The 21,376-nt window shown below is 48.8% G+C and overlaps 2 protein-coding genes across 12 annotated transcripts in view; one reads left to right on the top strand and one right to left on the bottom strand.

The window, feature by feature from the left end:
• The window catches only part of LOC108141319 (myosin light chain kinase, smooth muscle), a 46,685-nt gene that overhangs the window by 1,597 nt on the left and 23,712 nt on the right, over positions 1-21,376 (bottom strand). For 2 of the 11 annotated variants that reach the window (XM_041707783.1, XM_017264586.2), the window contains 20 exons: positions 20,594-21,376; positions 19,646-20,413; positions 17,875-19,491; positions 15,326-16,033; positions 15,099-15,271; positions 14,669-14,756; positions 12,876-14,199; positions 12,308-12,440; positions 11,100-11,268; positions 9,313-9,358; positions 8,376-9,247; positions 7,626-8,043; positions 6,676-7,051; positions 4,193-4,501; positions 2,595-2,869; positions 2,030-2,536; positions 1,630-1,971; positions 1,468-1,569; positions 929-1,106; positions 132-840 (listed from right to left, as the gene is read on the bottom strand). In XM_041707783.1, the coding sequence (XP_041563717.1) occupies positions 132-840; positions 929-1,106; positions 1,468-1,569; positions 1,630-1,971; positions 2,030-2,536; positions 2,595-2,869; positions 4,193-4,501; positions 6,676-7,051; positions 7,626-8,043; positions 8,376-9,247; positions 9,313-9,358; positions 11,100-11,268; positions 12,308-12,440; positions 12,876-14,199; positions 14,669-14,756; positions 15,099-15,271; positions 15,326-16,033; positions 17,875-19,491; positions 19,646-20,413; positions 20,594-21,376 (9,897 nt within the window). The other 9 variants (XM_041707777.1, XM_041707778.1, XM_041707779.1 and 6 more) reach the window with 8 other exon arrangements.
• LOC108141322 lies at positions 9,491-11,109 on the top strand. The gene is made up of 3 exons (XM_017264600.2): positions 9,491-9,729; positions 9,803-9,996; positions 10,057-11,109. Exons 1-3 carry the CDS (start codon positions 9,599-9,601, stop codon positions 11,088-11,090), a joined length of 1,359 nt encoding a protein of 452 aa, XP_017120089.1. The 5' UTR covers positions 9,491-9,598; the 3' UTR covers positions 11,091-11,109.

Genomic DNA, 21,376 nt, shown 5'->3' with positions numbered 1-21,376 from the left:
ATGTTAAACCGAATAGTTATTTCACTGTGTAAAATTTAAACAATTTCTAGACTGGTCCCCTTTAGAATCATTGTCTTGAGAATTTGAGCAATACTTTAAAGATCCGTTGTTGGGTCACAGGCAAAAGTTACTTCTACTGATGCGTCCCACACTCGCCACCTTGGCTATTTTGAAGGGCTCAAATGGAAGCGGAGGTTTGTTAGCAGCGGATGCAGTAGCAGAAGCAGGAGCAGGAGCAGGGTTACCCTGGAACCTATCCTTCAGCTGGGACACCTTCAGCTTGGACTCACACAGAGGCTTGACTTGGGGCTTGGACTTGGGCTTCTCCCGCGCAGCGCTGTCCTCCAGTGACTTTTTGCGCATCTTGACGGTGTTGGTGAAGTCCGATCGCATGATGGCATTTCCCGTGGTGGGCAGTTCCAGACTGGCAGGTTGATCTGCATCCTGAACCACTGTGGGAGCAGTGCTGGCCCTGGCTATGGCCTCCAGCTTGGACTTGGCCAGCGAGAGGAGCAGCGTCTCCTGGGCTCCACTGCAATTGGAGCACTCGCTATAGCCCGAATCACTGCGTTCACTGCACTGCGATTTATCGCGGAGCTTCAGGACCGAACGCTTCTCCACCAGCGGCGGCATCTCCACACTGAAGTCATCCTCCTCCTCGTGCAGTGAGGTCATCTGGGAGGTCACCAAGCCACTGCCCATGGCGCTGGCGGTCAGCATGCCCAGACCCGAAATCGAGGGCCTGGGACTACTCAGCGCTCCCATGGCAATGGCGGAGTTCCGTCGAGACACCGACAAACTGGTCATGCGACCAAGAGCTCGAATGGCATTGCCAGTTTTCTGGTTTAGCGGCAGCAAGCAGGGTTAAAAACGTAAGCAGCATTGGGTTACGATCTTTGGGATTAGCTGGAGCAGAGCATTTACTAACCTGCCACTTGCGTCGAATGATGAACTTCTTCAGTTTGTCCGTGCAGATCTTGTTGTTGCTCAGATTGTCGTCGTGGCGCTGACACAGCCACTTGGACTCCAGACACTGCTGGGCGGTCAAACGCTCCTCCTTGCGATGAACCAGCAGCTGGGAAATGAAATCCTTGGCCTCCTGGGAACTATTAAGGGTATAAGTTACAGGTGAAGACATAAAACAGATACCCTTTACTAAGCTAACCAATTTAAAAAATAAAATAAAGAAACGGGCTAAAGTGGCGCCATCTGCCGATCAAGACAGGAGATCCCCACTTACAGTTCTTCCGCTCCATTAAAAAAATGTGCAGTGACGTCATTTTTAAAACTACTCCAATAATTTGTAAACTATTGGTTTGATTTTTTCAGGATTTTTTGATTTTTGATGTGTCGATAGATATTGACCGAATAAACATATACCGCCACTTTCATGTCATAGAGTGACATGACAGAGTTTTTAGATTTTAAGAATGTCTCTACCTAGTATATAGTAATACAAGTACTTACACGCAGTCAAAGGCCTCATCATCATAGTCGTAATCCGCCCTTGTAATATTCGAGAAGGTTTCCACATCGGTATCGCCCATGAAAGGCGAAAGACCCGAAAGCCTGGAAAACAAATAGAGTTATAGAGTATCCTTCGTGTAATATTTAAGTCTATCCACTCACAGCACATAGCAAATGACGCCCACGCTCCACATGTCCGACTTGAAACCTATGGGCTCGTAGCTGATGATCTCTGGTGGTATAAACTCAGGGGTTCCAAAGAGAACGCGAACGGGTGCCTTCGTGTCCAGTCGTTGAGCAAGGCCAAAGTCAATGATCTTGATCTGGTGGCTGGTGCGGGTATGACACATGATGTTCTCAGGCTTTAGGTCCAGATGGACCACGCTCTGACTATGCATGTAGGCCACACCATCGCACACCTGTCGCAGGAACAGGATGCAGTCCATCTCGGTCAGGGTGAAGTCGTCGGCCACCACACGCTCGAATAGTTCACCGCCAGTAATGCTGGGGAATAAGAAGATCGGATCAGAAGGATCCTTTAGGGAGAATGGGGGATACCTACTACTCCATCACCATGACAATCTCCCTGGGACTTTCGAAGGAGGCGGCCAGCTGAAGCAGCTTGGGATGCTGCAGCGAGCGCATGATCGAGATCTCCTCGAGCACCTTCTGTCGATCCTGGGACTTGATACACTTGATCACCTTGGCGGCCAGCAGTTGCTCCGGCTGGCCGCGCTCCTGCACCTTGAAGACGGTGCCAAAGCGACCTTTGCCCAGCTCCTCGATGATCTCGAATCGGGACTTGAAGTCCCCGCCGGACTGGACGCTCACCGACTGCCCGAAATGATCGGTGACATCCGATGTGCTGCTCCTCGCTGGCTTGCTGGTGATCTGCACCAGTTCGCTGGCCTGGCCGGGTGCACTGCGTCCGTGGATGTTCTCAGCTCGGACCCTGAATCGGTACTGCATCTGTGGCTCGAGATTCTTGACGGTGTAAGCTAAGGTGTCCACCACTCGGGTCACCTGTGTCCAGGCTTCGTTGTCTCCTCCAATCGTTTGCATCTCAATGCTAGGGGTTGGAAATTTTAGTTATAATATATCTTTAGCGGATTCTCATAGATACTCACATAAATCCTGTGATCATACAACCACCATCGTAGGGTGGACCACACCAGGCCACTGCCACGCGATCTGGACCCAGGGACACGCTAGGTTGGCCACTGGGTGGCTCCGGAGGACCCTCCACTGCCACCGAGGCGGCAGAGGCCTCCACGCCGTAGTCGTTCATCACCTCCACCGTGTACTTGCCACTGTCGTCCGCCGAGATGTCCGTGATGTAGAGTGTAGACTGTTGGCCCGTAGTCCGGATTGTCACATTGGAGCTCTCAACAATGGGATGACACTGTGGAACAAAAATGTATGAATACAATAAACGAAAAATACACCGTTAAAAGGGTACAGATTTTTAAAACTATCCTATGTGTAAAATATAAAATTTTAACTTTGGATTCACTTCAAAGATAAAAGCATAGCATCATTTTGGGCAGAAGTATGACGAATTACTCAATTTTGGTGGGATTTATTTAATTAACAAACAAATATAATAATTAAAGAAATACTTTAGGAAAGGATTAATGCGGATAATATTTTAAAAGTATTTGGAACGCGTTCCATCATAAGAAGAAAACAAAACATAAGTAATTACTTATCTAAACACATTGTTTACCTTCTTCTTCGAATTGTGAATAGTAGATAAATTTGGGCTCACTTCGAAGACAAAAGTATGACGAATTGCTCAAATTTTGGATGATTTATTTAGCCAATGTTCAGGTAGTGTAGCTGGTGCTCTGGCAGTCAACCTTCGCTGCGGCTCGCCCAGCATTTGCGGTTTGCAACCATTACGTAGCCAGTCTAGGCAACCCAAGCAACCCAACTAGCCCAGCAAACCCAACCGAACAGCACCGCAAACTGATCGTGACACAGTCAGATAGTCAGATAGTCAGGTATTCAGATGCCTAGGCTAAATGCCCAAAGCGAGTCAGTGAGCTATCGCACTGGGGTGCAGAGTGGGCTTATGACAGAGCAGAGCAGAGCAGATAAAGAATATGGATCCATAATCCCCAGTCTCAGTCTCAGTCCCAGTCCAAATTAGGTCAAGATTGCACAACACTTCGCTGGGGCTCAAAAACCGGACCAATTACCATAAGCCTACTGTCCCTTTGAATTACTTATATTGTTTATGGTGTATTTATATAAGAAAGCATTAAAATTGTTTTTGTTTATGAATTTAATTTATAGGATTACTGAAATCATTGCTGCGCAGATATCGGAAAAAAGGAGTTTCTTGGTCGATTTTTGATGTATTAGTAGCCTAGCTTTTGTAAAAATAACTTAATAAGCTTCTGTTGTCCAACCATTACTTCAACTGATTCTAAGTTTTATCTTCGTTTTTATGGCACAAGCAAGAGAACCCCTATCAAAATGTTTGTAGATAAGTTTAAGTTAAAAAAAAATACTTCCTATTGATAATGATAAGGATTAAAAATTTAAAACTTTTAGTAAGCATAATTCCTTCAGGGCAGGGTATCCCATAGCCCATTCTTTACCCATTCGTTCGATCGGTCACCTTTTTTGTTGTATTGTACATTTTAAAACCTTCTGCCAAAAGCCAGTGTACAGGGTATGAAACTAATTTGTATCCAATCTAAAATTGATTCCGACTTACCGCCTTGTACCAGACGACTTTGGTGCCCGGGAATGGCTCGTAGCGGACGCTCAGCCGAACATGGCCACCGATTAGGGCGGTGCAGTCCTCGGGGCGTGTCAATATGCAGCTTCTGGCCGCCAGCGAGGAACAGGAGCTGTTTCCCTTGATGGCGGGCAGGACGAGGAGGCTGGTGTAGGTGCGGGTGGCGGGAATGCGCCTCGATTCCGTCTGGGGATGCTTCACCTGCAGACAGATCTCTCCACTCCTCGAAGCGGTGACGTCACGCATGCGCAGCAGCCGAATGCCGTTCTCTGGATATGACTCCAACTGAAAAAAGGAAAAAAAATCATATGAAAGATTAACCGAAACTCTTATATACACTGGGAAAAAATTAAATTTATTTGAGCAATCAAATTGATTAAGGAATTTCACAATTATTGTTTTCTTAATGAAGGAAATAAAATTCTTGATTAAGGAATTTATTAAAGAATTCTCTTTTAAGTGAACAATATTATAGAACGAGATCAGAGCTTCATTAATTGAAGGTTTATTGGGCCGTAAATATCATGAAATTTAGTTGATCTTTTCAAGCACTGTTCTTCTTTTCTGTATTTGTGAAAGGCAACTACTTGTAGCATCTAAAAGGGGAAATTAGTTCCATTAAACATTTACATTTGTTCTGGTTGGATTTAAGGTGCGAAATCAAGACTGAAAAATGTATTTAAATGTTTTAAGGAATGAATTTCCATTATAATTCAGATTATTGTTTATCTAATAAGAAAATATACTTTAATTATTCATATGATCTCAAAGGGCATTGACAGTCGTTCTTAACTTATTTTTAAAGTGAAATCAGTTTTTCCATATATTAACATTTGTGATAATTGCATTCATGGGGTGAAAGTGGGAACAAAAACATGCCTCTGTGTATTTTAAGGAAATTTCAGTCGATGAAGCACAACGTTTATTGATTCAATAACAACACTTCGCTGTTGATTAACGTAATATTCCCCTGTCTATTTCGACAACAAAATCACGAGTTGGGAACGTTTCTCGCCGTGTATGCCGTACACATGGGTAAACAATTATATACTGTATGCACAAGTGTCTGACGCGGGAGAGGACCCAAACCTATACCTATACCTATATCTATTCCGAGTTCCGTGTTCGATTCCGGAGCAGGGTGACGCGACGCGGACTGAGGTTGCCGTACAACTGAGGCGGCCTCTCCGTGGCACGCACCAATTAAGCGAGAATCGGGAATGGAACTACGAGCGGCCAAACGGAATTCGAATTCCATGAGCGGACGTTCGGACGATCGGACGATCGTGACAATGACACTTTCACGCTCGCTCTCATTTTCATTGGAGCACGATCACCAACACGCGGCACAAACAAGTGCACCCTTATCGAATGGGAATTGTTACAGGGGCTTAAACCGAATCAGAATCAGAATCGGAATCCAAGTCCATCGAATGCCAACGATATTGATACTCAATCGGATGCAATCCATTTGCTTCGCCTACCTGTGACATCTTGTCACGCCCTTGTGCCGCCGTCAGGTTTCGATTGGGTTCGAGATTGAGATTGGGCTTGGGTTTGGGATGTCGATTGGGAATTTAGATTTCCAATCATCTGGAGAGGGGGTGGTGTCCGGAATAAAACTGAGGAACTTTCGGACCGAGATGTGCGCCGCTTGAGCGCCGACGAGCGAGTGTCTGAGTGTCTGGCCAGCAACATCGTTGGCATGCAGCTCGCATGCCGATGCCGCCGTATTTCAATCTTTTGGGCCTCCCATATGTGGCTTATGCAAATGAGCATATGCTCTCACACTTCGACCACACATTATATGAATGTGTATACACAATTATTATTATTGTTTTCTCCGCCAAAAGTGCGAACAAGCAGCCTGCGGCAAGGCAAGAGTTGAAAATGAAGAGCTCTGTTTCGGTTTTTTGTTTTGGGGCCAAATTCACTTTGAGCTTATTATACCCTTGCAAAGGCTATTGTAATTTCAGTGAAAAGATTGCAACCAGTGAAGAAGACATTTCTGAACATATTAAGTATATATATTCTTGTTCAACAGTTCTGGGAGCGTCGATCACGTCATGTCCGTTTGCCCGTTTGTTCGTTTCTACTTAAACTAGTCTCTAAATGGGTCAACATAGAAACAATCAGAAAAATAAATAAAAAAATTATAATTTCGTTGGTTTGATTTTATACAAATATAGTAAATAATAGGTAGTTTACTTTTTAAAGGAATAAAATTAATAAAAATCGGACAACGAAAACATATAGCTGCCATAGAAACAATCAGAAAAGCTACTTAGTTTCATTGATTTTATACGTATAATATAATATTTAATTTTTGTAAAATAACTGCAAGGGTATACAGACTTCGGCTTGCCAAAGTCTGCCTTCGTTCTTGTTTTGTTTTTGGGCCGAAAGCAAGCACGCGGCGATTCACTTTTGGGTTTATTACGATAAATACGCATACGCACCGTCATGTTAAGTGAGTCATTCGCCTGGGCCAATAGTTGCCCATTGAGGTACCATTCGGCTTCCGCTTCGCAGGGGAAAACACGGGCGTAGAACAGGGCTTCCTCACCGGATCCACAGACCACGGGAAGAGGAGTCTTTAGCAACTGGACACACTCTTCGTCCTGCTGCCTCAGGTCTCGCTCCAAAACGCACAGCTCCCCGCTGCTGCTGCAATCACATCCGCTGGAAATTGAGGTGGAATCGAAGATGGACTTGGATACGGATGAGATGTCACTGATGTCGCTGGTAAACACCTGGCAGCTGTAAGTGCCCGAGTCAATGTCGAAGGCGTCGTTGATTCGCAGGCCCAGTCGTCCATTGCCATGATCAATGTAACTGCAATTGCAATGTGCAATAAAAGTGCGATAAATAGTTGTCATTGCGTATGGTGAACTGAACAAAAAGGCAGCAAAAAGTACTGCTGTTATTCAATCGAAAACGTTCAGTTGCGGTCGGTGAATTAACTTGGTTCTCACGATTTTATTAAAACGCAAAACATTACTAAATTGTAAGTTAAAACGTTTCAGTGAATTCTGAAAAAATTACTTATATAAAATGGATAATAAAATAAGTTGGTAAACAAATGTTCTTTAAGAATTGTCTTTAGGGTTGAAGTATAAGAACAATTATTTGCATTAATGTCTGACATAATTTAAACATTAATAATAAATATAGTGATTTAAAAATTTTTAACTTGGAAAATGTTATGAGATAAAAATATGTAGTCCTAAATTCTTGATATAATAAACCCCATTTAGTCAATGATACTCTATTAGTAACGCGACTGTTGAATATAAAAAATATTTGGCCAAAAACATAATAGATTTATGGAATGCTTTGACTTAGGCCTAGAAAGTTTTAGATTTTAAAATCATCTACTGTACTATTATTATATCCACCAGATACTCACTTGAACTCGTCGCTGTCTGGTAGAATTTCGCCATTTCTCAGCCATAGGTAGCTGTAGGGCTCGTCGCAATGGATTTCGCAGCACAGATCAATCACCTCGCCCTCCAGCGCCCTAGTAATCTCAGGCAGTGGTTCTGCGATGATGGCTCTACCTCTCGGAACATCGGTATTGGGTTCGTGGAAGGTGACCATGGTAGAGCTGATCAGGGGATCGAAGTCGCCGCTTAAGATGCAGGTGTACAGGCCCTCGTCCTCTCGCGTCACATTGTCCACGATCAGCAGGGCCATCGAGTCCTCCTCCTGCAGCAGGATGTGCACTCGCTCCGATTCCTCTAGTTCCACGTTGTTGTGGTAGAATCTCACCGAGGGCACCGAGGAGCCACGATAGCCACTGGCCAGAGCCATGCGTCCGCCAATTGCTGTGGGATTAGGGTGAACAATATTAAATCAAATTTTAAAAAACTAGAGAATATAAATTATATAATAGCAGATAATAATAATAAATCTTAAAATGAAAGTTAAATATGTTTATATTAAAAAGTTATCAATTTTATTTTGTTTTGTGACTAAGTCAAAATTGAGATAAAGGGTATTATGATTATGTACTAAAATAATAAGAGTAAGTAATGAACAATGAATTTAATCAGCAAATTTATCATGTGGTCGAGTTAATTTCGTTTAGTATATACCATCAAATAAATTTATCTTTAGATTTTGTTTAAAGTTTTAAGGAAAATAGTTGCAAACCCACCTGTGGATGGACCCATTAAGCGCCTGTAGAGGTGGGCATTTCGGCGGGAGGAGGAGGCGCGCACACTGCGCACCGAGGGCGACTTGGAGTAGCGGGAGCTGCGGATGACGTCCAGGCGGGCGGTGGCCTCGATCCGCCCGAAATCGTTCTCCAACGTGACGCGGTAGAGACCGGCATCGTCGAAGGAGACCTCATCGATCTCGATGATGCGCAGGTCGTCGATCTCCTTGACGGCAATGCGCGGCGTGGGCGTGACCACGAAGCCATCCTTGTCCCAGGTGGCCCAGGGCGTGGGATGGCCGGAAATGGCGCACTGGAAGCGCACACTGTCGCCCTCCTCGACGACGCGATTGTAGGGAATGGCGAGGAACTTGGGCGCCGTGATGGCGTTGCGGGCGTCACTGCGCCTCCGCTCTGCCACGCCGCTCAGATCGATGCTGCTAGTGCGATATGACATGCGGAGCGGGGAGAAGCTCCTCGCAGGCGTCGATCTCGGCGTGGAACGGGGCGTGGAGTGGGCAGAGAGCAGGCCACTGGGACGCGTCAGCTGGCGACTCAGCATGTTCTCCTTCTCCTCGGGCACGTCCACAATGATGCACGCGGAGGAGAGACTCCGGCCCACCGAGTTTTTGGCCACGCATGTGTACTCGCCCTCATCCTCCGGATAAACGCGCGGAATACTAAGCGTCGCTTTCGTTCCGTCGAACGACATCACGTAGTCGCGATCGCTGGGCACCACATGCCCATCCTTCTCCCAGATGATAAATGGCTCCGGATCGGCCTCCACATGGCACTCGAGCGATATCGCATCCCCATCGCAACAGCGCAGGTTTCGTAAGTTGCGAACGAATCGGGGAAGAGTCTCGATGTTGCTGTCGATTATACAAATATGTGTTTTAGTTACTTAATTCTGCTTATCTATGGTGTATAAACTCACCCATGTCGCGTGTACACTTTATCCATGCGGCTATTGTTGAGTATATCTGGTAAATTAAAAGAACATTTTGTTAACTAATTAAATGGTTTGAATCTGGCGCCCATCTACAACTGCTTGCTTTAAACTGCTTACTTTTAGCTAAGTAAAAAGAATCGACTAAATCGAATACAAGTTTTATTATCGATAAATTGTTCAACATCGATGCTTCCCACCTCTAACTTTGCTTACCCGCTCCAATGTTTATTATTAGCAACCTATTTTTTGCCGAAAAACTTGGAATTTTAAAATGAGGGGCATGATAATTGTGCCGATGGACCTGGAGCCCGGCTTCCGCAAGGCGGACATTCACAATATACCCGCTATAAACATCGGAATGGTGTATAATTTTTGCCTATCCGGCGCCTCCGCGAAAACAATGTGAGTGCCGTCTCTTTCGCACCCTTACCTGGTATACTCGATATATGTATGTATTCCCATTCTTTCCCAATAGACCAACGGATAAAAGTGATCTCCTGACGGATTATGTCCAGATGCGAAGACATGGCGATGTCTGCGAGCTCAAGGCATTGGTATTTTCCGCCTTGGACTTTGCCAACACGGAAACACACGCCAATGTGGCGCTCAAGGTCGTTGAAAGTGCCCGGATCATCACAGATGGCCAGTGCAGCTTGTGTCCCACCGGAGGTGAGGATTACTCTTAGTAGTAGGAGATGAACTTGTAACGAAAATGCGAAACCCTTTCAGGAACCTGTGTCCATATCGTCGCCTTCGCCTTCTGGCTGCTAAGCAAGAGCACCGATAGAAATCCCTCCGCTGTGGTAGAGTTTTGGGGCCACGAACTGGAGACCCTGGTGCAACCGGAGCCCAGCACAGCCACCCGCATCTGTGATATGCTGCCCAAGGACGAGGTGCGAATGGAAAGCGAACTGAGCTCCCAGGAACTGACGCCCCCCGAGGGACAGGCTTTCCTGGAGACCGTACTCGAAGAACTGGCCACCTGTGGGCGGGATTCAGCCCTCTATCGCCAGTGTGTGGACACCAGCGATGAGTTCGAGCCCCTGTTCGTGCACCATGCGCTGCTCCGAGCAGCGGAGTACAACATCTCCGATGTGGCCAGCTATGTGCAGCACATGGAGGCGCAGGCCCAAACGGGAATCATCGAGAGCATCTACGATGTGACCCGAAACCAGTACAAATCCCGGCTGTGGGTGGAGGTGCAGTACATGCGCATTCGCTGCTCCATGATGCACCTGATCATCAACCGCAAAAGGAGCGAGGACGACGAACAGATCTTCAACATGATGTTCTGCAAGGGACGGGACAAGAACAACGAGGATCGGGTGCAGCAGAAGCAGCACAAGCGATTCATACTGAAGCAGACGGAGAAGCTGGAGAACAAACATTACGTCGAGTGCGGACTGATCATCCACGAGAGCTTTCCCTTCCTGTGCGCCGCCCCCGATGGCATTACGGACGATCACATCGTCGAAATCAAATCGCCAAAGACTGAGGAGGACTTCGAAAAGTACCTAGAGGCTCGCGAATCCATAGCACCCAAGTACATGGCCCAGATACAGATCCAGATGTTTGCGGCCAATGTCAAGAAGGCACTCTACTGTGTGCTGAGTCCCACGTTCGAGGTCAACGGAGCGCTGCACTACGTCTGGGTGCAGGCAGATCCGGAATTCGTGGCCAGTTTGCTGGCCATGGCCGAGGAGTTCTGGCGCGACGTGGCCTTTCCCCGCCTAATGAGTATCTACCCGCAGTTTGGACAATAAAGAGCTTACCTTTCGCGAAGATTTGTAGCGATATTACAGCCTTGGCCTCGCCATGGCAATTGCTGGCTATCACGGAGTAGGTGCCGGTGAAGTCCAACTTGGCGCTGGGTATCTCCAATCGGTACTCGGGTCCGTCTCCAATGCGGCGGAAGTGGGGCGCGTCCTTGTAGTACTCCGGCTGCGGGCGAAAGAGAACGATGTACGATCAGTGGGACTGGGCTCAAGCGGGCTCAAGGTCACGCCGAGATGAGCTTCGTCTATAAGGACTTGTGCGGCTGCCGCAGAGCATGAATCACGACTGCCCGTACACAAATGTCGGTGACGCTGACTCTGCTGCCTGCTGCCGTTGTTATTATTGTGTTAAGCTTATGGCCATATAAGCACAAAATTCAGTTTCGAGACTGTCGAATAGGAAAACTGGTAATGGGTATACGTTGACCACCCTGACCTCCTCCTCCTCCTCCTGCTCCTCCAACTCCTCCAGCTTCCTTGGTCGTCAGTGCACGACACAGTGGCGAATAATATTTTTTATATTTACTTTTTTTTTTGTTAGCTTTTTTCCTTTTTGGCTCTCGCGTAATTGTTTGTTGCGAACAAGCCTGTTATTTGATATGGGTTGAACTTGAATTAGCGTTTGACAGCGAATCGGTTTTTGTAAGATCTGTGGTCTTGTATAACGCGCACCGTTTCACTATGACGCACTTGTCCGTAATCCGAGCCAGCGTCAGCTGCCCCTGCACTCTATTCTTCACGTGCTTTTCCAGCCACCTTGTAGTCGTATTTGGTTACCTCAAAGAGGGATGCTCCGCCTGTTTGGACACTTTGTTCGCGCTCGCGGATCAATCAAAAAATTAAATTCTATCCGCGCGAGCAACTGTGACAACTCAAAAAAAACGGTCTACTAAAGTGTCTGGCCCACTGGGAGTTGCCTTTTTATACTAAAATTTAAGCGGAAACTATGTATGTTCCAACTTCCTGATGGCAGTAGGGCCCACGTTGCTGGTTCACCTGAACTTGAGCTTCTGATAAGGCAACGGGTTTGGAATCGCGAGGAGGTGGTGATAGAACGACCCACATTTGCTAACGGCGCGAATGCAACTGACTAACCGACCGCCAGTTCTCCGGAGAACTGCGCATGCGCAGCATGCCGATGTCGACTATTCTCTCGTGCAACGTCATACAGTCATTTTCGTATTCATGCTCATACTCATACTCACATTCAGAAAATCGCGCAGCCAAACCACTTCGGGCTTGGGATCGCCAACCACCTCGCAGAATATGATGACGTTGTCGCCCTCGTAGGCTTCGCTGGATCGCGGCTTGACCACAAACAGGGGCTCCTTGGAATAACTGCGGGAAAAGTGATTCATTAGATGAGGGTTTCTTATGGGTCTTCTACGGGTTTCACTTCAAATGTTTAGTTTAAAGTCCCTCTTCATTTTTCATTATTTTGACATGAATAATTAAATTTAATATTTAAATTAAACCCTTAAATTTATAAAATATTTTGACACATATTTTAATAAATGTTGAATGTTGGCAATCAATACAAATTAAATATAATAATAATATATTGATTTTCCCAGCCTTTCGAAGCTGTTTTCAATACATTTGTTGAAGGCAACAATTTTGATATAAAATCTTTAAGTATATTATTAGGCACAGGGCCAACAATTAAGGCACATTTTTGTGTTAGTACCATTATAATAAATAGTCAAACATGGAAATTCAACGAGAAATTTGAGATCAGTGAAAACCCTGAATTATATTATAAGCAATACTCACGGCAGGTCGTCAGTCTTGATGCTTGGTATTTCCAGGGATCGCTGTGAAGCCACCGTCTTGTTGTCCTCCTCCTCGATGGCCACCCGGCAGATGGTCTCCACTTTGCCCACGACATTAGAGGCGACACACACATAAATGCCGGCATCGCGGACCGTGGCCTCGGCAATGATGAGCTCCACGAATCCATTCGAGTCCAGGGTGGCGGTCAGACGTCGACTTGGACGCAGGCGCATCCCGTTGCGATGCCAGGTGACTCCCACGGATGGATACGCCTCCACCTTGGTGGACAGACGGATTTCGGAGCCCTCGCGGAATATGTAGAAGGGATCCAGAGGCACATAGAAGTCTGGTGAGATGTACGCCCGGATGCCCTTGTCGACTACCAGGGTGCAGTGACAGGAAACGGAGCCCAGTTCGTTCTTGGCCAGGCAGGTGTAGGTGCCACTATCCTCCAAAGTGGTGGCTGCGATTTCCAGCGTGAAGAACTGTCCTTCGGAGCTGATCAAATGCTTCCTATCAGTGTGGATGAGCTGATCGTCCTTGTACCACAGGATCTCCGGCACAGGATAGCCCACAATCTGGCAGGTGAGGCGCACTGGATAGGTGACCTGAACGCGACGGTCCCTGAGGCGCATGGTGAAGATGGGCAGCGAGTCACCCACATCGGCCACATTGCGTCCGTGGGCGATCTCCTTCAGGCGCGAGTCCGCCTCATAGATCCTCGAATCGGAGACAACCTGGAGGCGGGCGAATGTGGAGACTCTGCCCTTGGAGTTGGTGGCCTCGCACGTATAACGACCCGAGTCCAGTTCACTCACAGTGGCAATGGTGAGGGCGCAGGTGGATCCAATCTGCCTAATCTTGACGCGCTCCGAACTGCTGCTCAATTGGATGCCATCCTTGAACCATGTGACCTGCGGCCGAGGAGCTCCACGCATATTGCACTGCAGGGTGAAGGAGGAGCCCAGCAGAGCCTTGGCCTGGCCCGGCAGGATCTTGACGAACTCGGGCAGGCACTCAACGCCGCCCACTTGGAGGGGCGAACTGGTCTGGACGGTGGGACCCCAGCCGTAGCGGTTCTTGGGCGTCACCCGGAAGTGGTACTCCAAGTTGGGCTTCAGGTTGAAGGCGTCGAAGGAGTTAATGGGCGTGAGACCCAGCTCACGCCAGTATGCACCGCCCTCGTGACCCACAACCCAGGCCTCCACTTTGTAAGCCATCACCGGAGCCGAGTTTGCACTGACGGGCTTGCCCCACGACAAGGAGATGTGGGTTGGTCCGGAATCGACGACCAGGGGCTCGGTGGAAATGCAACCCGGTGGATCTGAGGGATGGCAAAACAAAACTCGTAAATGAATGACACTCAAATGGGCAAATGCAAATGGTGTATTTCAATGGGTGACCTCAATTAAAACTCTTCACGCCCCGGAGAAATATATTTTTTATTTTCTTGTTTCCACTACGTAAATGTATAAGCTGGATTGCTGTGCTTTATATAATACATTATTAATAAAAGTAATTAAGTCAATCGTTCAGAAATACTAACAAAAGATAAATACAGGAATAGTTTCTGTGGGCTGGGTTTCTACGATCTCACAGGAAATTTCTTTTGTCGTTTGTGGTTTGTTGTGGCGGTTGTTGAACCGATCTGCAAGAGATGCAAATGAGGTTTGGCATCGTCCAAGGACACAAACGGACATAAACGGACACAAACGGACAACAGAACGGAACGTAACAGACAAGAAAGGACATTCCACAGGATAGCAAGACCCACTTAACACTCCACAACTCACCTCTGAAGTACGAAGTATCGCTGTAACTGTCCAGGGGAAGGCCCCAGCGTGATTGTGTTGGCGTGGCGGAGCGAGCTCGCGGGTTTACCTATAAGTTTTGTAGTCAGAACGATATATTATATTGCTTTGAATGAACACATAGAGTCAGGAAAGTAGTAGACTGAGGGCTAAGTATATGATATAATTGTAATTGTATTTGGTGCTTTTGTTGGAGGAGGCGTTCGAATTTTTGCAAAATAAATTGTATATTAATAGGCTTTAAGCTTCTTCTTTCTTTTTGGGTATTTTAATCTGTAATAAGAGAAGAAAAGCAGAGAAGAGAATTGCAGAGGTTAGTGAAGCGAAAGCGATAGAGGGACAGCCACAAGCAACAGAGCAACAGAGGGACATACAGATCCCGAAAGACTCGGGGTTTAGACACTCAGCCTACCGTCACAGTGACGAATATCCTGTCAGTGCCAAAGTTGTTGCGGGCCACCACGAAGTAAGTGCCAGAGTCGGAGATCTGGGCCTGCTGTACTGAGAATCTTGTGTAGTCGTCGGACACCTCTTTGCTGACCCGATCCGACTGGGTGATGTCCTTCGTGCCCTTCATAAAGGTGACTGTGAAGGAGAATTTAGCGTCTACTCCAAATCAGTTGGGAAACTTTCACTTACGCTTTGGTTTCGGTTCGCCGGCAATACGGAAGGACAGTGAGAACGGATCACCAACGGCGATCTTCATTTCGGTGTCTGGGCGGGACAGGAACAACGGAGGACGTTCGTCCTTCTCAGCTCCAACGGCCACATCGATGTTGGCATGGGACTCAATGCGTCCAAAGGCGTTGGAGGCCCGGCAGGTGTAGGTGCCCTCGACCTCGGGACCGGCATTCATTATGGTCAGCGTGTAGACGCCGCGATCGGACAAGGCCTTGACATTGGGTCCGTCCACCACCCGGCGATCGCGGTACCACTTGACCTCGATGGGTGTGCTGGTTTGCATGAACTCGGCCGAGATGGCCACGGTGCCTCCATTGCAAACGGTCTGGTTACCCAGGGGCAGCAGGAAGTGCGGCTTGTTGGGGTCGCGGTGGAAGAAGCCATGCGTCTTCTGCAGCGAGTAGTGCTGGCGACCCTTGAAGTCCACCTGGTGGGAGATCTTGTTCTCGGCTCCCTCGTTGCGGGCCACACACCAGTAGACGCCCGAATCCTTCTCCGTGGGATTCAGGATGACCAGCTTGGCGTAGCCATCGGCCTGGTCGCTCAGCTTGTACTTCTCGCCGTTTTCAATGGGCTCGGTGCCCTTGATCCACTGAATCTCAGGACGCGGTTGGCCTCGTACGCGGCAATCCAGAACCAACTCATTCTCGTTAAGAGAATATGTGTCTGCAAAGGGGAGAAATTAGATTGTTTGCTTATCTCCTAAGGAGCGGTTGACAAAAGCGGTTAGAACATCAAATATGTACAAAAGCGATGGTGAAAGTAATAGATCTTTTTTTAAGGTGGGTAATACCTCGGATGGGCTGCGTAAAAGTACTTGGCAATGGGGAGTCCCTGAAGTGCTTGTACACACGCAACTGGGCATGTGTCAAACTTTCACCAAAATCGTTGGTGGCACAGCAGGTGTAGTTGCCACTATCATCGGCCACCGCGGCAAAGATCTCCAACGAAGCCTCTCCGTTGAGGAAGAGGGTCTGATAGCGATTATCGCCCCTGGGGAGGGGCTTGTGATTTTTCAGCCACTCGATGTGAGTGTTCTCGTCTCCCGACACGGCGCACAGCAGTCGGAGATTGGCTCCCTCCGAAACAGTACGATCGTGCAAAAGGGTGTGGAAAAGTGGTTTCGCTTTGCCCACGCTGCGCAGCACTCGATCTCCGGCTCGATGCAGTTCGCCATTGCCATTCACCTGACTGCCGGTGCTCAAGTGCGATTGACTGCGGGACCAATCGCGTTCGCTTACTGCTAGAACATCCTCCTGGCTAACGTTGATCAGACGCTTGAGATCTGCTGCCTTAATAGTGGTACTGGTCGAGTCAATGCGGTCCTCGTGCTCGGCATAGCAGGCAAAAATGCCACAGTCGGACGATATGGGATTGCGGATAATCAGCTTCCTAAAGCCACCGGGTTCTTCTACTGTTCTATAGCGATTGTTGCATATGGAGTGGTCATCACGCATCCAACTGACATTGGGTCGTCCGTTCACCTGACAACTGAGCACAATCTCGTTTCGCTGGGCATCGTAGGACTCTGTGGAGAGAATAATGATTAGCTGAGTACTATTTTTTCTTTTCACAGATGCCAAATTATTATTTACCTGTTATAAAACTAGAGAAGCTTTCTGGCAGCTTTCCACTGGACTGATCTAAGATGCTTAGCTGGCCAGCACTCTCCACCGTCTGCCTGCTGTTCTTTACCACACATCTGTAGTGACCACTATCCTCCACTCGAGCATCGTAAATCTCCAGGCTAATGGCTCCGTTTATGTTGTAGATCTTGTGCCGGGCATCTTTGGTAACACGCTCATCGTTTCTCAGCCAGTGTACATCGTCGATGATGCCAGTCACATAGCAAATGAGCTGAGCCTTGTTACCACTTCCAATGGTCATATTCTTAAGGCTGGTCTCCAAATTAAGACGCAATTTGGCCTCACGGGCCTTTGCTTTGGCGGCAGCATTGTCGTTGGTCGAGGCAGGGGAGGATTCATCCCGCTTGATCTCTTGTATCACCTTGTCAATCGGTTTCTTTTCAGCAGTTCGCTCCCTCACATAATCGGAGGCCTGAACAAATTTACTGATCTTCATCTGGCCATTCTCGCTCTCTGCATAGCAAGTATACAAGCCGGAATCATTGCTGCCAAAGTTGGTAATGGTGAGGAGTTTCACTCCATCACTCTGCTCTGCATACTGGTATTTCGCACCTTCAACGGGAAGGAGAGTATTGTCCCTTTGCCAATAAATATGAGGCTTGGGACTTCCTGAAACCTTGCACTCCAATGTGAGCTGGTTGCCCTGGGAATGATATGCATCTGAAACATGGACGACGATAAAAGACAAGCACCAAGACACATAAGACTAAGTACAAATAGAGGTTTAGGAAGGTAGCTTAAGGTTTGTTAGTTTTCTTATGATATTTCTATATATATAGATACACTTAACTCATAGGCACAAAAACATTCACCTGGACGCACCTAGTTAGACGACTTCAACCTTTACATGGAGCCTCCTACCTTTGATGCCCACTACAAAGGTGGGCGAGATAACCTCTGGCTTGCCCGTGCTGTACACAAACAAGTTGCAAGTGCTCACAATTTCGTTTTCACTACCCCTGACTCGCAAAGTGTACTCGCCGGCATCCTCCTCGGTAACACCAACGAGATTCAACCAGGCGATGCCATCCTGCATGGACATCTTGCTCTTTGGTCCGAAGGCGATTGGTTGATCACCGAAGAACCACTTGGCCGTTGGCTCCGGTCCATCAATGTTCACCATCCACTTGACATTGCTGCCCGACTTCACAGTTCGGTTGGAAAGGAAGTTCCTGAAGTACAGGCGCTTCCTTAGATCCGGCGGTGGTGGCACCTCGCGTCTGGAAGTGGTTTGCTCCTCCTCCTGATCCGGCTTTGGCTTTCTGCGACGCTTCTCGCCGCCTTCTCCTTCGGCGCCTTCTTCACCAGCTGGGGCCTCTTCATCCCCCGCCGGACGTGGTGGTCTACCCTCCCTGGGCGGCGAGATGCGTGGAGCTCTTACGCGTGGTTCCACAGTGATCATGTGGACGATCTCCGTCTTGCCCTCGCGATTCTCCGCCTGGCACACGTACTTGCCGCTGTCCGAGGCCTTTGGATGACTGATGAACAGCTCACAGGTGCCGTCGTCGTGGTCTACCTGCTGATACTTCTCGCTATTCTCGATCTTGACGCCATCCTTCACCCACGTCACCGACGGAGTTGGCAGTCCACGCACATGGACGTCCAGCTGAAGTTCGTTGATCTTGCCGTGCATTGTGTCTTTAATATTTCGGGTGAAGGTGGGTGGCACATCACCGGTGCCCGGATCCTCGTACACTTCCAGTTTGCATGAGGTGGAAGCCTCTCCAGTTTCGTCGCGACCCCAGCACTTGTACTCGCCGTTGTCCTCCGCGGTGGCACTCATGATCTCCAAAAGACACAAGCCCTCACTGTACCGTCCCCTGATCTTGGGCGAGTTCTGGATCTGCTCGCCGTCCTTGAACCACTTGACCTGCGGCTCCTTGGCCTCCAGGAAGCACGAAATCTTCACCTTCGACCCCTCGGCCACAACACGATCTCGCATCGAGGTGCTGAAGTGAATCGCAATGTTCTTCTCGCGACGCTTGCTGGACAAACTGCCCGAATCAGAGGCATAGTCGGATGCGTAGGCAGAGGAAGCTCCTTCATCCTCCTCCTTGCGACCACGTCTCTTTCCCTTGCCATCCTCAGCCTCCGATTCCGGTTCCGCAGCAGCGGCTGGTGCCGCCGGCTTCTTTTCCACCGGTTTCTCCACCTCCTTGGGACGCAGCAGACTCTTGTCCGCATGGAACACGCCATGGATGTTGTCCGCAATGTGATGGGCCTGACCCTCAAAGAGCACATAGTGCGAGATCTCCATTTTGCCGGCGCGACTTTCGGCCTTGAGCACATACTTGCCGGAGTCCTTGTTGTCCGGCCGATCGATGATGAGCTCACAGGTGCCGTCCTGGTGCTCGATGAGCTGGTAACGACCGCCGCTCTGGATTTCGATGCTGTCCTTGAACCACTGGACCTCGGGCGTGGGCTGTCCCCTTACGGCCGTCTCCAGGATTAGCTCGTTGGTGTTCAGGTGGTAGGTTTCTGGGAGAGAAACACCGAGAGACGGGTTACATAAAAACATTGCCAACAAGAAAGAACCCATTGCATAATGGATTGTATCAATGGCATTGCACAACCAGATACACAACGTTGATGGCTAATTATAGATGGATTGTTTAACATCCCAATATCTTACCTTTCAAAGAGCGAATAAAGACGGGCTGTACATCCGTGTTGACCTTCGGCTGGTAGACATGCAGCAAGCCCGAGGTGGTGATCTTGCAATGCTCGTTCTGTGCTATGATGGAGTAGGTGCCCGAGTCCTCCGCCTGGGCATTGGTAAACTCCAGCACTGCCAGGCTGTCCCGGTTCATGTTGCGAATGTTGTTGCCGTACGTGACCGGCTGGTCGTCCTTCAGCCACTTGATCATGGGCTGCGGCCCTCCAATGACGGCCTGCAACTTGACCTTGGATCCCTCGGCCACGTAACGATTGGACAGGTTGACCGTGAAGTAAAGCATCTGCTTGGGCGAAGGATCGGGCATCCGGCTGCGTCGCTCGTAGCCACCTTCTCCACCGGCAGCGGCTCCCTCTTCCTCAGCGTCCTTCTTCTTTTTCTTGCCCTTGGCCTTGCCACCCTCGGCGGGCTCACCTCCTCCTTCTTGCATGGCAATGGCGGACAGGATGCTCGAGCGGCGCGACGTGTGGGTGGTGTCGACAACGACCGTGTGGGTGGTCGACTGACTGCCCAGCTTGCTCTTGGCTGTGCACACGTAGATGCCGTTGTCATTGATCGTCGGCTTGTTGATGATCAGCTCGCAAATGCCGTCCAAGTGCTCGATCTGCACCACCCGATCGTCGAGCACCACGGGTATCTGGTCCTTGGTCCACGAGATTTCGGGGCGGGGGTTGCCGCGCACCTTCGTATCGAGAATCAGATCGTTCTGCGAGGCGTGATACACATCTGAGAACAAAGTCAATCAATCAATTTCGTCTATTTTCGTACGCGATCGACCTCAATTTGTGTAGCACATCGAACACACAAGTACGTGAAACTGTTTTGAGGATCGTGTAACCGAGACAAAACACTTGGCCTAACCACAGAGCACACATATACAGCACAACTGGGGACAGGTTAAAATACCTCTTAGGGGTAGGGCGAAAATGGGCTCCGACTCGTCGCCATCCGCCTGGGCAGCATACACTTTGAAGTAGCAGGAGGTCTCGATCTCGCTGAGATCGTTTTTGGCCACGCACTTGTAGACGCCCGAATCGGCGGCTGTAACGTTGCTGATCTCGAGAATGGCCTTGCCCTCCTCGGACAGGTTCTTGATGTTGCCGCCCACCACGACCCACTTGTCGTCCTTCATCCAGCGGGTATTGGGGTCGGGTCCAATCACAGTGGCCACAAACTTGATGGTCGATCCCTCCAGTGCCATGCGGTCGCGCAGTTGAGTGGCAAATGCCAGCTTCTGCTTGGCAGGCACCAGCTTCTCCGGAGTGGCCCTCACCGGATGCAAACGCGCCTGCTCCTCCTCCGCCTCAGCCCTTCTCTGATCGGAGTCAGCCTTCGACTTGAGGGCCGCTTCCATGGCCTTCTTGGCCTGTTTCAAGCTGTCTAGCTGAATCTTGTCGCGGGCATGGAAGATTCCAGGGACGTGGTAGTGCAGATTCCGGGCCACCTCGACAGTGTGGTTGATTTGGACCTCTCCACTAGAGTTAATCGCCTTCAGGGTGTAGATCCCACTGTCCTTGTTACCGGGCTTGTAGATGAGCAGCTTGCACACGCCGTGCGCCTCCTCCAGCATGGTGAACTTGTAGCTGGGCTTCACCTGGAAGGCACCACGCCACCAGGTGATCACCGGACGCGGTACTCCGTGCACATGGCACTCGATGGTCAGCTCATCGTCGCGCAGATGGTAGTACT

The sequence above is a fragment of the Drosophila elegans genome, unplaced genomic scaffold (assembly GCF_018152505.1).
Source record: "Drosophila elegans isolate 14027-0461.03 unplaced genomic scaffold, ASM1815250v1 contig_183, whole genome shotgun sequence".
NCBI classification, from domain to species: Eukaryota; Metazoa; Arthropoda; class Insecta; order Diptera; family Drosophilidae; genus Drosophila; species Drosophila elegans.
This window is presented reverse-complemented; position numbering and strand designations above follow the sequence as displayed.

Coding starts and splice junctions, on each gene's coding strand:
- LOC108141322 (XM_017264600.2), top strand. CDS start 9,599: ATGAGGGGCATGATAATTGTGCCGATGGACCTGGAGCCCGGCTTCCGC. Junction 9,730..9,802: donor GGCGCCTCCGCGAAAACAAT/GTGAGTGCCGTC, acceptor CTTTCCCAATAG/ACCAACGGATAAAAGTGATC. Junction 9,997..10,056: donor CAGCTTGTGTCCCACCGGAG/GTGAGGATTACT, acceptor AAACCCTTTCAG/GAACCTGTGTCCATATCGTC.